This window comes from Ambystoma mexicanum, chromosome 11 (assembly GCF_040938575.1).
Source record: "Ambystoma mexicanum isolate Mex_15411 chromosome 11, UKY_AmexF1_1, whole genome shotgun sequence".
NCBI lineage: Eukaryota > Metazoa > Chordata > Amphibia > Caudata > Ambystomatidae > Ambystoma > Ambystoma mexicanum.
In genome coordinates, this window is record NC_090934.1 from 259,832,234 (window position 1) to 259,844,720 (window position 12,487).

The window sequence follows — 12,487 nt, forward strand, 5'->3', positions numbered from 1 at the left end:
AAAAGGACTGGCAGTAGATTGTATCCAAAACAAACATTCTTGAGAATTGATCTCTCCTTTGAACCGCTGGCCCATTGCCCGCACTGCTTTGGCCAAAGAGGTCACAGTACCAGATTAGCTGCACTGATCCCCAGCATCTGGTTCGCCTTTCCTGGCTCCAGCAATGTTGTCCAGGGTCTTTGTGTCATGGTTCTTGGCTGGAGGGCACCACCTGCACACAATGAACCTTCACAACTGGACTGAGACTTTCACAGTTTTATTTCCACGCAATCAGATGTTTTATTCTTTTGTTACACAGAACACTATTAGCACATAGGAAAGCAATGGGTGCAAGATAATCACAACTGTGGCTTGTGCAGTCTCTGTTCCACCTTTGATAGCTGCACTTAACCATTTAAGTGGTGCGTTACAATGGACTTGGTACCATAGGAAAGCACTGTCAAGTTATGAAAGTCCTATCCGAAACAAAGCAAACAAACTATGTGCCTGAACATTTAGTTACTTCCATCCGAAAAGGCCAATTTCCTGCAACATACTGCAGTTAGATTTCTGCTAAAGTTATATCAAACGATTATACAGACTTTACCATATTGTGTTGTTGTTCATTAACCTCTACCTATTGGCACACTTCACATATCTTTGCTGAGTAGCCTTGCTTGTTAAGCCACATTTACCTATGTGAGAGTCCTGCTAATAAAGAGAAGCCCTACAACATAGGTGTGGAATGATTTCTGAACCCTAAAATAGGATCTAGGTCAATCCCAAAGGTGTGAAAGTTCAATAACATTTCTTAATAGACTCCACAGTATTTCCTATAACAGATGTTGACTCCCTGATCTGTGAAGGGTTGGTTCCGATTTACCCACTATTTAATATATTTGTATTTTATCTACCAACCAGTTAAGTTCAATACTGTGAGCTTTTTCCAACACTTATACCCCTCCCACCCAGTGTTTTCCGACACAAGTAGCTCTCTATATCTTTCTCTCCATCCTTTCTCGTTCCACTCTACCCCACCAGCATTAGGAGTCGATCTCTGAATCGGTCTCTCTCTCGCATGCTCGCTCCAGCCAGCTGAAGTCCTCAGGATAAAATGTGAGTCAGACAAAGAATAGGTTTTCAAAATGGCTCAAAAGGGTTATAAGGACAAACTAAAGCAGTTATTTTAGGGTTAAGAACGAGTATAAAGAAGTTGTCCAAATGTAGCCAAGATGGTTTTCTGCCAACGTAAGAATAAGGGTCCATCTGCCTTTGGTAGGGTCGGTTCCTGGTGGCTTAACTGAAGAAACAAAGTGTGGGGATACATGCCCAGTGACGTTAACAATGTATCCAAGACGAATGACCTTCACACCCTTGCTGGTTGTTAGTACCAAAGTCTCAGGTAATATCCTTAACAATGTTCTTATGCCACAAGCATACAGTGGGAAGTCCACCTGCCGGTCACTGGTCTGTATGGGTGTCTGATGGTTCATTCTGTTGGTTTTAAAGAAAGGCCGGAACCAAGGGGAGAGAGGAGGCCACCTCAAGGTCTTTACAGGTTGCTCGATAGAGGCTAGGACCTCACCAACTCCTTCTGCTGTTCTATGACCATAAAATACCATCTCTCTTTCCTCCTCACGGCCTCTTGAGTTTCAGTATCTAGCTACCTGGGATATCTCTCTCTCTCTCTTTGTCTCCCTCTCTCCTCCTGGGTCTCTCTCTCTCTCCTCCAGCTTCTTGGGTCTCACTCTGACATGGGCCCAAGCCTGCTAGGCCAAGAGACCCAAGCTACCCCTCACTGATGATGCCCAACGAGGCCGAAACATGTCTGGCGATGCTTGTGGTCTCATGCAGAAGTGATGCGACCTAGCAGTTCACGCTGGACTTCCCCTTTTTGAGTGGGACCAAGCCTGATTTGCATATGGTTTTATTCTTTTCTGTAACGGCTTGGCAGGCTGAAAACTGATGGTCTGGAGGATTGCCTGTGGTTATGATAGATTCAAAACCTTCCAGACATCACCGTTTGGTTTTCCTCACCCCAGGCCTCTGGCTTTCTCCCCTCACTCCAGGTCCCAGAGCCTTTCACCACCCCCAAACCTTTCTTCCCACTCACCCCATGGGCCTTGATCTCTCCTTCAGCCTTCTATCTCTTTCTTGCTCCATCCGGCCATATCCTTCATACCCAGCCACCCAAGACCTTCATCGCCAAGGCCTCATTGGGTCCTCTGGGATACAGTCATATACTTCAGCTCCTTCTGCACGCTTTGCCAGCAGTCTCCAAATTCGCTCCTCCTCCAGACTGCCACCACCTTCCGCAACAGGCCCTCCTTTTATGTGGTGTTGCCCACCACCCCTTCCAGCCTCTTTTTAGCTTAAGGGAATTCTGGTATATGGTCCTATGTAGCTGGTAGGGAAACAGCTTTATGACACTGCCACTGAGAATGGCTTGCAGCTCGATGCCGGATTTGGGCTTGGCTAGTCCCTGCCTATTAACCAGTCTCCAGCTTGCCTCACACTGTTCCACCTTCAGGGAGGACTCTGAAGGTCACATTAGAAGGTGCTCCATGTACACCTAAAACCTGGTGTACATGGAGCACCTTCTAATGTGATTAATTTCTGGAGTATTCAGTCTTAGATTGGATACAATTTCTTTCCCCTGCTTTGGATTTGATTTCTGCACCTGTACACAGAGATGAGCATGAATGTGCTCTGGTCCATCTTTTCTGCCGGTCCATCCCTCATAACGGCTTCTCTTTAAGGGGGAGTAGCATCTAAGGATGCAATGTGACGAGCCCTACCTCCCACATCTGGGATGCTGGGTGCATGCAGGAAATCCGGACAACGCCATCCCCAGGCCCAGCATTACTTGGCTTATGGCAACACCTGGCCCACTTTGTGACATCACGATCCACCAGTAAGGTCAGGCAGGGGACTTAGTCATACTTCCAAGCACCCTCATTCTCTTCTCCCCACCCCTCTCAGTTAGTCTTGGTCTTGCTCAGGCTCCATCTCCCGCCAGCAGCAGCCTCCGGCAGACTTGCACACGCACTAAAGCAGCAGGCACCAGCCACGCACACCTACGCAAGCCAGCCTTTGAAAGGAGTTTCAACTTCCATTTCCTATCCTCACTTTAGGAAGGAGAGCAACTTATTCTTTAACATGCAAGTTTGCATTTATTTAACAAATAAAGATTTCCCAAACCAGATTTTTAAAATTGAAAGAAAATTGCCAATAAAGAGAAAGTTCAGATGTTGACAACTGTAAATAAAGCAAAAGTACTCAACTGGAAAAGGCTTTGCAGATGCCAAGGTCCCGAAACTATAGATTGGCCTGTGGCGATATTGGGAGATTCCAGGAGGTCAGTGCCTCTGAAAGGGAAATAAGGCTGAAACTGCCTGTGAAGGACCTTTCAAGAGAATGGTTAGTCTGATGGGAGATCTGCAGTTTCCCATAAGCTGGTTTGCCTCAAATGTCCATGAAAGGGTTCTTGGAATGTAAATAAACGAGGCAAACATGAGTGCCTCGAAGCAGAGGGCTGTTATGAATCAACAGTGCTATAAAGACCCACTGTAAACATAGGATTTAGCTATATGAATAGTGTAAAAACAGGTGTCGGAATGTAACCGATAGCAAAGAACTCCAATGATGAGTTCTTCCTTTTATGCTAAACTAGCACTTCACCCTAATACACACAGGTATACATTTGTTACGTTGTTCTTACACCAAGTGTTATTCTCTCCCCACCCCAACTTACTCTGGGTTTCAGAGTTCTCAAAAATGACAAGAGGCGGGAGAGAAGGGTCCGCTTAAATCAACCCACACTAACCCCCAGCTACTTTAGGATACTTACGGCTTGGCTATGGCCACGCGCAATCGAATGGGAAGGGATCCCAGGCCAGGACTACCCTGGCACTCTGCCAGAGCCCTCTTCTGGTCCAACTCATCGGAGAACTTCACAAATCCATAGCCCCTACGGAGAACAAGCTAGCTGTATTACAGGTGGTAAGGAAAGAGGACAGGAAGGAGAGAGGACAGGTAGGAGAGAGGACAGGAAGGAGAGAGGACAGGAAGGAGAGAGGACAGGAAGGAGAGAGGACAGGAAGGAGAGAGGACAGGAAGGAGAGAGGACAGGAAGGAGAGAGGACGGTTAGGGTGAGAGGAAGGACATTTGGGTATTTGGTGGGGGCAGGTGGGCGAGCAGAGCACAAAAGGCTTGAGGCCAGTGTGAAATCAGATCAAGGAGTATGGGCATGCAACAGTGGAGTGTTTATATAGCGGCAGAGAATAGCACATAATGTGGGCGTAGAGTGTAAAAGTGGCATGAGCAGAAAGCATTTTGGGGGGAGGCCACTGCAAGCTAGGAAGCTAGTGCGAGAAATGCAGGGGTGTGCCAGGAAAATAAAGGGGAACGATGTGGTTAGTCGGCCTTGGGTTCCAAAAGGCAGACCGTGGATCTGAGAAAAGCATGCTGTCTGAGGACAGCAAGTTGTGAACAGTTTCCAGAGGCTGCAAAAAAGGGCAACAAAAATATCAAATGTTTGACTAAGAACAGCAGGAAGCTGAATGCTAAAAGAAAAGGAGATGAGAAGCACAGGCTGTTGGCTACGCCATTCTCAGAATGTGTGAATAACTAAGCTATGCGACATGGATTTATATACTGTCCACATCGCGTGCATGGCGGGAGGTATGGAGCAGCAAATCAGAGCACTGCTCAAAGTTTTGACTGCAACAGAGTAAAGAATTCTGGATGAGACTAGTATTGAGAACTTTTCACAGGTTACACAAATGGACATTAGCAACTGCCAGGCTTCTGTACAGTAGGTCAACAACTGTGCAGATGTTAAACAAACATGAGCATTGTTATGCAGACCAACTAATCAGTAACAGTAACTACATGATTGTAGAACAAAAACAAATATCAACGGCCAAGCATGTGGAACAGTTCACCATCAACGGTCCCAAATCACATTTGGTGTAAGGCGTTTTATAAATCAATAAATACAAGTAGATTTCTAAATAGAAAACTTAGGCGAAATGTTGACAAATGATACACTGGCTACAAGTGGTGCTGGCAAATGCACTTAAATCAAGGCAAAGAATACATCTTCAATGGGAACTGCTACCAACAGGTACCAGAATCCTGAGTCTTACCTTTCCTAAATTGTCACTTAAGAGTTCCTCAAAGGAAAGAGTTGCTTAAGTACTCCTAGATGTGACTCTTTCACTGCAGAAAATCAGAAATAGATCAGATCTTGCTTATCAGATAGAACAACCACCGGCATTATGTTCATAGCTCCCAGTAACGCAATGTCTGAAATATGCTAAAACCTGCACATACTCGTCAAAGGTCCAAGTACAAAACAGTCTGTTGCTTCAACCTGTGGCTGAACAGAGGCTCTGCTGACTGCACTTCTTCCAATAGGGATAATCAAAGTCTTGGGTGACTACCCAAAATGTCATTGTTGCTTCAACAGACATTGCTGAATGTTCCGATTCCACTGAGGCCAACAACCAGCATCAAAGGATTGTTTGCATTTGGTGCCAGACTGTGCAATGAGTAACAGGTCAAGCTGATTCACACTTGGCCTTTTTTCTTGGCGTTGTGAAAAACCAGAGGGTGTTTCACAACCTAGTCCCAGGGGATTCCGTACTCTGGTAGCCAGGGAAAGTCCATCGTTTTTGGAAACCGACCTTGGGGATGGATAAGCGAGCGAGGATCACCTTGGTAGGGGAACCACCGCAAGTGGGAGAGAAACACCCAATGGTGTGAGATGGTATCCCCTTTTTCCACAACCCATCTAACCCCTATATCTGCTTATTTTATGGGAAACTAATTCTTCCCCACTTTATCTTGACAACAGTACTGCACTGAGGAGGTATAGGAATGAGGTCAGAAAGATTACCTCCACTTACTTGCATCGGCTCTGTCCCTGTAAGGAGGCCAGGCAGAGTCAGGCACGTAGGTCTAACAATGCACACCTGCCACTTGTGAACATTCCCTGTGAGGATAAAAGGTAGCGCACACAGACACTTTGAGCAAGACTGGGTACAAGAAGCAACAGCTCTTTCGGGCTGATGTGATCCAGTCTGTAGAAGTTGGAAGGTCAACGGCCTGATCAGCAGTTTAAAAGATCAAGAGAAAGCCTGGTGAGAAATCCAGACTTTCGTGAAGGCGTAAACTTTCTGGAGAGCGAAACCGAGTGAGCGGGGGAAAGAAACCTTCAAGTTGCCAGAGGAGGCATTGGTAACGGCATTGAGCTGCATGAATTAGATTAAAGGAAACCAATTAACACAACTGGTGAGTCATCGAAGGCAACAAAAATCTGGTTTGTGTTAAAAGGAAAGGGACTGTAATTTCAAAATTAAGGTTGCACATGTGCCGAAAAAACGTGAATGTAAAGGATACAAAGCAACAGAGTGATCCTGCGAGGCAAGGTTGCACATTCAAAAGTCTTAGTGAAATGTTATGAGAGTAGAAAGATATTACAGTGGGAAACAAAGAAAAGAAAGTAACCGCAATAAGGAAATAAAGTTGAATAAGAGGAAAGTATATAAACTCTGAATATCCCAAGAGGGCAAAGTATATGAACTTTGGAAAAAGCCAAGAGAGCAAACTAAAGAGAATAAGAACTAGAAGTACCAAGAGGCATTGGTGTTAGAAAATGAGGAAGATTGGGCACTAAAGAATTGTTGAAAGAGAGGTCGAAGTGGTCATGCAGGAGGTCTATGTAATTTCCTTGCAGTTTCGAAAGTCTTCGACAGTGAAAAGATAAAATATAAACGCAGGGAAGGGAACCCCCACGAAGAGGAAACAGGCTCGAGCCGGCCGAGGGAATCCTGTGCAGAAATGTGTGATAAAGTGAAAGAAACAAGCTTGAGACCAGCAGAGGGAAGCCTGTGCAAAGCAATTGAACTACCAGAAGTTTGAAGCCAAAGACTGGACTGTTGAATTGTACCAGTAAGCCAAAGTGTGCAAGACTGAAAGAACCGTGCCATCCATCTATCCTTTTTCTAAGAAACTCTCTAAACCCCCATGGGGCTGAACCTCGAGAAGAGAGTGGTTACTGAAGCCATTCTGATATTTCTTTTGAGGCACTTTTTTTCCTGTAGTCCCTTAGCACATTTGTCATTTTGAGGAGGAGAGCAAGGTCAGGTTTTCTTAGTACAGGCCTTTTTATTTTGACCAGGTTGACTTGGACATGTCTAATTTGTTGAATGGGCAAGACTATTCCCATTCTAGAGTTAGGGACAGTTAGGAAATCTACCAACCCAACTAAAATATTAAATAAAGGTTTTCAAAACTTGTATCCATTATGTGTACTGCTCAATAACATGCCTTCCTTACAGCGCCCATAGAGATAATCTTAACCACAAGGCATGGGTGGATTTGGCAAAAAATGAAGGATGCAATTGGCTGCCACGCACTGTATAAAATGATAGAGAACAATATGGCCCAGAGCAGCCGACTCAAGTGTTCCCAAATAAAATAGGGATAATATGGAATTGCCTGAACCTTTTCAAAATGTGTTATTTATAAAGGTATGGTTGTAGTGCAGAGAGTGAGAAGTCAATCGCCCCAGGCACTCCTTAGTTTCAACGTACCACTTTGCAAGGTGCATCCACTATATTAGGACACGATGTACGCTGTAATGTTAGAAAAACCACAATCTTTAGAATCTTTTGAACTGTAGGGGGTCAATACACTATTACAGTTTAAAGTGGCTGTTCTCCAGAAGAACGGTTCAGCTACAGAGAACACAACTGCATTTAAAAAGGTGAAATTCTGTAATCACGCTGCATACACATTTCTGAAGAATGCTCTCAGTCTTTAATTGTATTTACAATTCAATTGGGATAGTCTGCTGTAAAAGTAACCATTGTTTGACCAAGGATGAAAGATACAACTTTTTCTAGGACCTAGGAACTGATGCATTGTATGGTGATGAACATGCTATTTTCAGAAACAACCGTTTGCTATGATAAGCTCAGTGGCCAACAAAAGTGCAACACGAACCAGCTGTAGATCATCAGGTGTCTATAAAGCTCTGCTATACAAAAAGCCTTCCGGAAGTCGGAGAGACTGGCTCCGGAAGGAATTACAGCTTCCTTGCATGTGCAGAACACCTGCTGCCTCTGAGGTTTTTAACCCAAGCATATTTGGGAATGCACAACAAATGCACAAGTATGCTACGGGCATGCTAAGGCACTGTGACTTACGTGCGCATATCAAGGAACAAAACTCAACATTGTGATACAGTACATGCAAATGGGTCAAAACCTTCAAACCCACCCTATGTGGGGCATTTGCACATCAATTTCCCAGACCTTGTACTCTCGATTATCCAGGTAAAGGAAGGAAAGCATTTCCAAAGCACAGGTTTGTATGGGAATGGGGGCTGCACACTCCTTATGTGTCAGCACGGCCACCCAGTGAGTTGGCTTTCCTTAGATTCAATGTTGCCTCCTGACTGGTTCACATTGGGTTTGTTCAGTGTTAAGTACTGGAGAACAGATTTAGAAAGGGGGGGGAAAACGTTGACGGATATGGAAGGGGCAAAAGGAGTCTAGGTTTCCTATTCAGTAACTAAAGAAGCATTTTATGCCGGTCATGTGTATGTTGGTCTTAACAGGATCTCAACATTGCTCTAGAAAGATAGGTCAAACCCTCTTCCCAACTTGCACCTTCAACAGATTTCTAATTTTGCGAAAACAAAAACGAACAATCGCTGAATAGAATTAGTGGACACATGTCAATATATTGGTTCCAGAGCTTGGGAATCCCCAAAGTACTGAGAGACCATCTTAGGAACTCTGAATCAATGAACATCTGCAAAAGGTTCATTGTAGATTATGAATCCATTAGTATCTTAAACATTGGGTCTCTTTCCTTTGCCTCACTGAAAACCTGGTAAAACCTGGATATGGCAAAAAGTTCGGGTCTCTAATGTCCGCAGAAGTGGCCGGATAGCTCTGTTGCCTTTCATCATATACAAAGGTTCACCCGGGGAAACATAGCTACCAAGATCTTTACTGCTTGGTGGATTACATAAAACATTAGATTGTTAAATACCACCTGGCAAAGCAGGCAAACCAGCGTTGCACAAAGAGTTTGTGTGATCTATTTCAGCATTTCGAAAACATATGCCAATCAAGGAAATCTACTGGACAGCAACCACTGCTCACGGCTCCATTTCCAGAAACATTAGTCTCTATATGAAAAGACCACAACAGAGACCAAATCTGGACTAAGTGCAGAGTCTTAAACTATTACATTAAACAGCGACTAACCTTTTGACGTTGATATCTCCTCATCTCTAAGCTGATCTTTTGGTTCAGTTCTCTCTATTGGCTGTTTGCCGCAGCTACCTCATAAATTGCCCAAACATAGATGGAACTCTGAAAAAGTCAAGACCTAAGCAAACAAACTGTACATTGAGTAAAATCGCAGGTATTTTGTTTTTAAATGTGGTCCACTACATATACTTAAGAACTAATTAAATATTCAAATGAGATTAAACTGAAATAGAAGTTAGTGCCTCTAAAGAAAAAAAGAATCAGAAAATGTGGTGAATTGCCAAGTGTTGCAGCCAGCTCTATCATTAGAGTCTATGCAGAAACAGTGTTCCATCTACATGAAGACTCAGGGAAAACAGTGACTAGAGATCCGCCAAGTAGCCCAATCACAAATCTGCCATGGAATAGCATCTATAGTGAAAAAGGGCAAAGTGCTAATATTTCAGATTGGTAAAGAAAAATGACAAGGATGTCTGACGCTTTGGAACTGGTTTAGTGTATGGTGGCCACATGTTCATAGAGGTAGCTGTGGATAAGCACAGAGTACTTCTATAAGATATATTTACGCGAAATGGAAGAGTATAAAGAAGACCTGCACTGTGTAAGGAGTAGGGAGATTATATTTCCTAGCAACACATTAAAGGAATCGCAGCAACTGGGGCGAAGGACAGAGTGTAAATCAAATATCTGTCAGGGACATGGCATGACATTCCAATTCTAGGTACAGCCACGAGGGGATTTATAGGTTTCAGGATTTGATAAAACACTAGGGTAAGTCTGAGAACATTGAAGGGGGAACACTGAAAATGGACTACAAAATGGACTAGGAAGGGAGTTGCCCAAAAGAGCTTGCCAGCAAAAACAGAAGACAGCAAGCATTAGAAAAGAAAAGATGACAAGGAGTGCAAAGATGAGATGATGCAAGCTGGAAAAGCCTCTTACCTGGAAACTCCATCCTGGTCCAGCACAACCTTCCCTCCTCTACATGATGGGTAAACTTTAACAAAGAAATTGTACAGCATCTCATTGTCCACGTCGGAGGTCAGGTCTCCAACAAACAGGGAGTATTCTTGGCTGAAAGCAGTAGGATTTTGTCTGTTTAGGAAGGTCTACCAATTATTAGTGAAATACATAACACCAAACTAATTCAGACACTTCCTAAAATGCTTTTCTCATGTTGCCAATCGTACATCACCTTGTAATGGGCCCACCCACTCTCTAGTTTCTATGCCCGGATACAAAAATATACATTCTACTCACTCATGTATATGAAGACACTCACTGCTGGTGCCCTTCTGTTCCTGGCAGAGGGAGCCCACCAGTAAAAATAGAAAGCACTGCATTTAACAGACCAAGTCTGTAAATCTGAAAGGTTGCACATGTTAACAGAACAGATAACTACAGTGATAATTTGCTTTGTTGATTACATTGACACACATTCAGATTGTCAGGTATGGGGGCCACATATGAAGCACAAGTGAATATGGTATGTAAACGCAGTGAAGGACAATAGGTTTTCTGTGCAGGACAGTTAGGTATTCTGGTCTAAAAATGTTATGCCACAGACTGCAATAACAGATGCCACAAGGTATATTTAAAGTTGCTTTCTGGTAGAAATGAGATTTTATTATGTGTCTGGTGCCAGTTGAGTTCCTACAGACTGCAACCAGGGTGCCTTTAAAAATTAAAGTAGCAATTTCGCCTACCATTTTGCCTGGAATAAAATGGCACTGCTACCACTAAAAAACACTTGCGCATTTCAATGAACACACTGTACTCTTGCTCATCCAAATAAAGGGGTGTCTTCAACAACAGTTCAAAAAAGGCATTGGTTTGGAGCGGGAAGGGGAAATCAGCTCTTGGTTTAGGGTTATAGTACATCAGAATTAAGTAGTACAGGTGTTTTCTGTCAAACTGCCCTCTACCCCGTCCCAATTTCATATGTGCTAGTCATGGTATACTAAACGAGGCTGGCTTGTGGGTTGCTCGGAATCAAAGAAGCTGGATGTTAGTCCAGCATAGGCACAGATGCAGGGACTACTGGAACATTTGCTAATACAACACTGAGGAGTCCAGCTGAAGAGAGCCTCTCCTGTGCTCAGACAGTATTGAAACTTCGAAGAAGCAGTGAAAGAAGCCACACGGTTGAGGGTGTCAGGAAGCTCAATAAGATACGTAAGGGAACTGGGGAATGGCAGCAAACCTTCAACGTGGAGCATTAACGGCTGCTCAAACGCTTGCAAAGATCTCCCGTAAGAAAAAGATCAAAAATGGCAGACCCACCTTATGCCAGCAGTGATAAACATCCAGAAATATGGGCGTAGTGGTAATTACCCATGGCACAGGTGATTAACCTACTGGCCTATCTAGTCACTCCTCCAAACAGTAGCGCACAACCAATCACATAGGTTCAACCCTTTCTTATTCGAGTTCCAGTGCCTCTTTAAAACTACACACGTACTAAGAACCAGATATGTGGACAGATGCATGTCATGGTGTATTCCAAATATAAAACACATTCGGGACGTGCTTGCAAACACCTAGTTGGAGCTAATCTTCCAGACCTGTGGCCTCAGCATATAGTTTTCATACGGTACAGATTTAAGTAAGAGAAAGGAGAAAATGAACAACAGCTAACGGCACTGTGTGTTCAGCTGTGGGCACTTGTTCAGCAAGCTTGCAGTTTATATGGATGTGGTGTGTGATTGGAATTCATTTTCAGTCACTGGATCCAGGAAAGGACAACATGGGAGATAGATTTTAACATTGCTATTGATTGAATACATTGAGAAACAAAAACGTTTTTAACTGATTTTGATAAGTGCTGCTAGACTCCAAAAGCTGTGGAGGGGCTGCCTGTTAGGAGGCCAAAGGTGACTGTCAATTCTGGGAAAGTCAGATATGTGTAATGTCCTTGTTATACCTCTTGCAGTTTATTAGTACCTTGCGAGGGACAATCAGAATGTAACAAACGATCGGATTGGCCCGCGCCAGGTCGTTACCTGGCCAGAAAAGGCTTACCTGAAGCGCTCCGTTCGGAACGCTAAATCCCAGAGTTCCTTCACTTTCTTTCCCAGCCGCCATGGGAAGGGACTACGTGTAGTCCATTCTCCCTTTCCATGGCAGCCATTTTGTTGGTTTACATTTTTTTCTATTTTTTAAAGGCCGCCATGGAAAGGGAGAAGGAACTACATGTTGTCCCCCCTGGCGGCCA

General features: G+C 43.9%; 1 protein-coding gene across 6 annotated transcripts in view; it reads right to left on the minus strand.

Moving 5' to 3' along the window:
• The window catches only part of TRNAU1AP (tRNA selenocysteine 1 associated protein 1), a 403,393-nt gene that overhangs the window by 247,102 nt on the left and 143,804 nt on the right, over positions 1 to 12,487 (minus strand). For 2 of the 6 annotated variants that reach the window (XM_069622982.1, XM_069622981.1), the window contains 2 exons: positions 10,216 to 10,347; positions 3,830 to 3,949 (listed from right to left, as the gene is read on the minus strand). In XM_069622982.1, coding sequence (XP_069479083.1) covers positions 3,830 to 3,949; positions 10,216 to 10,347 — 252 coding nt within the window. Of the gene's footprint in view, positions 1 to 3,829; positions 3,950 to 10,215; positions 10,369 to 12,487 lie in introns of all 6 variants that reach the window. The other 4 variants (XM_069622985.1, XM_069622984.1, XM_069622980.1 and 1 more) reach the window with 3 other exon arrangements.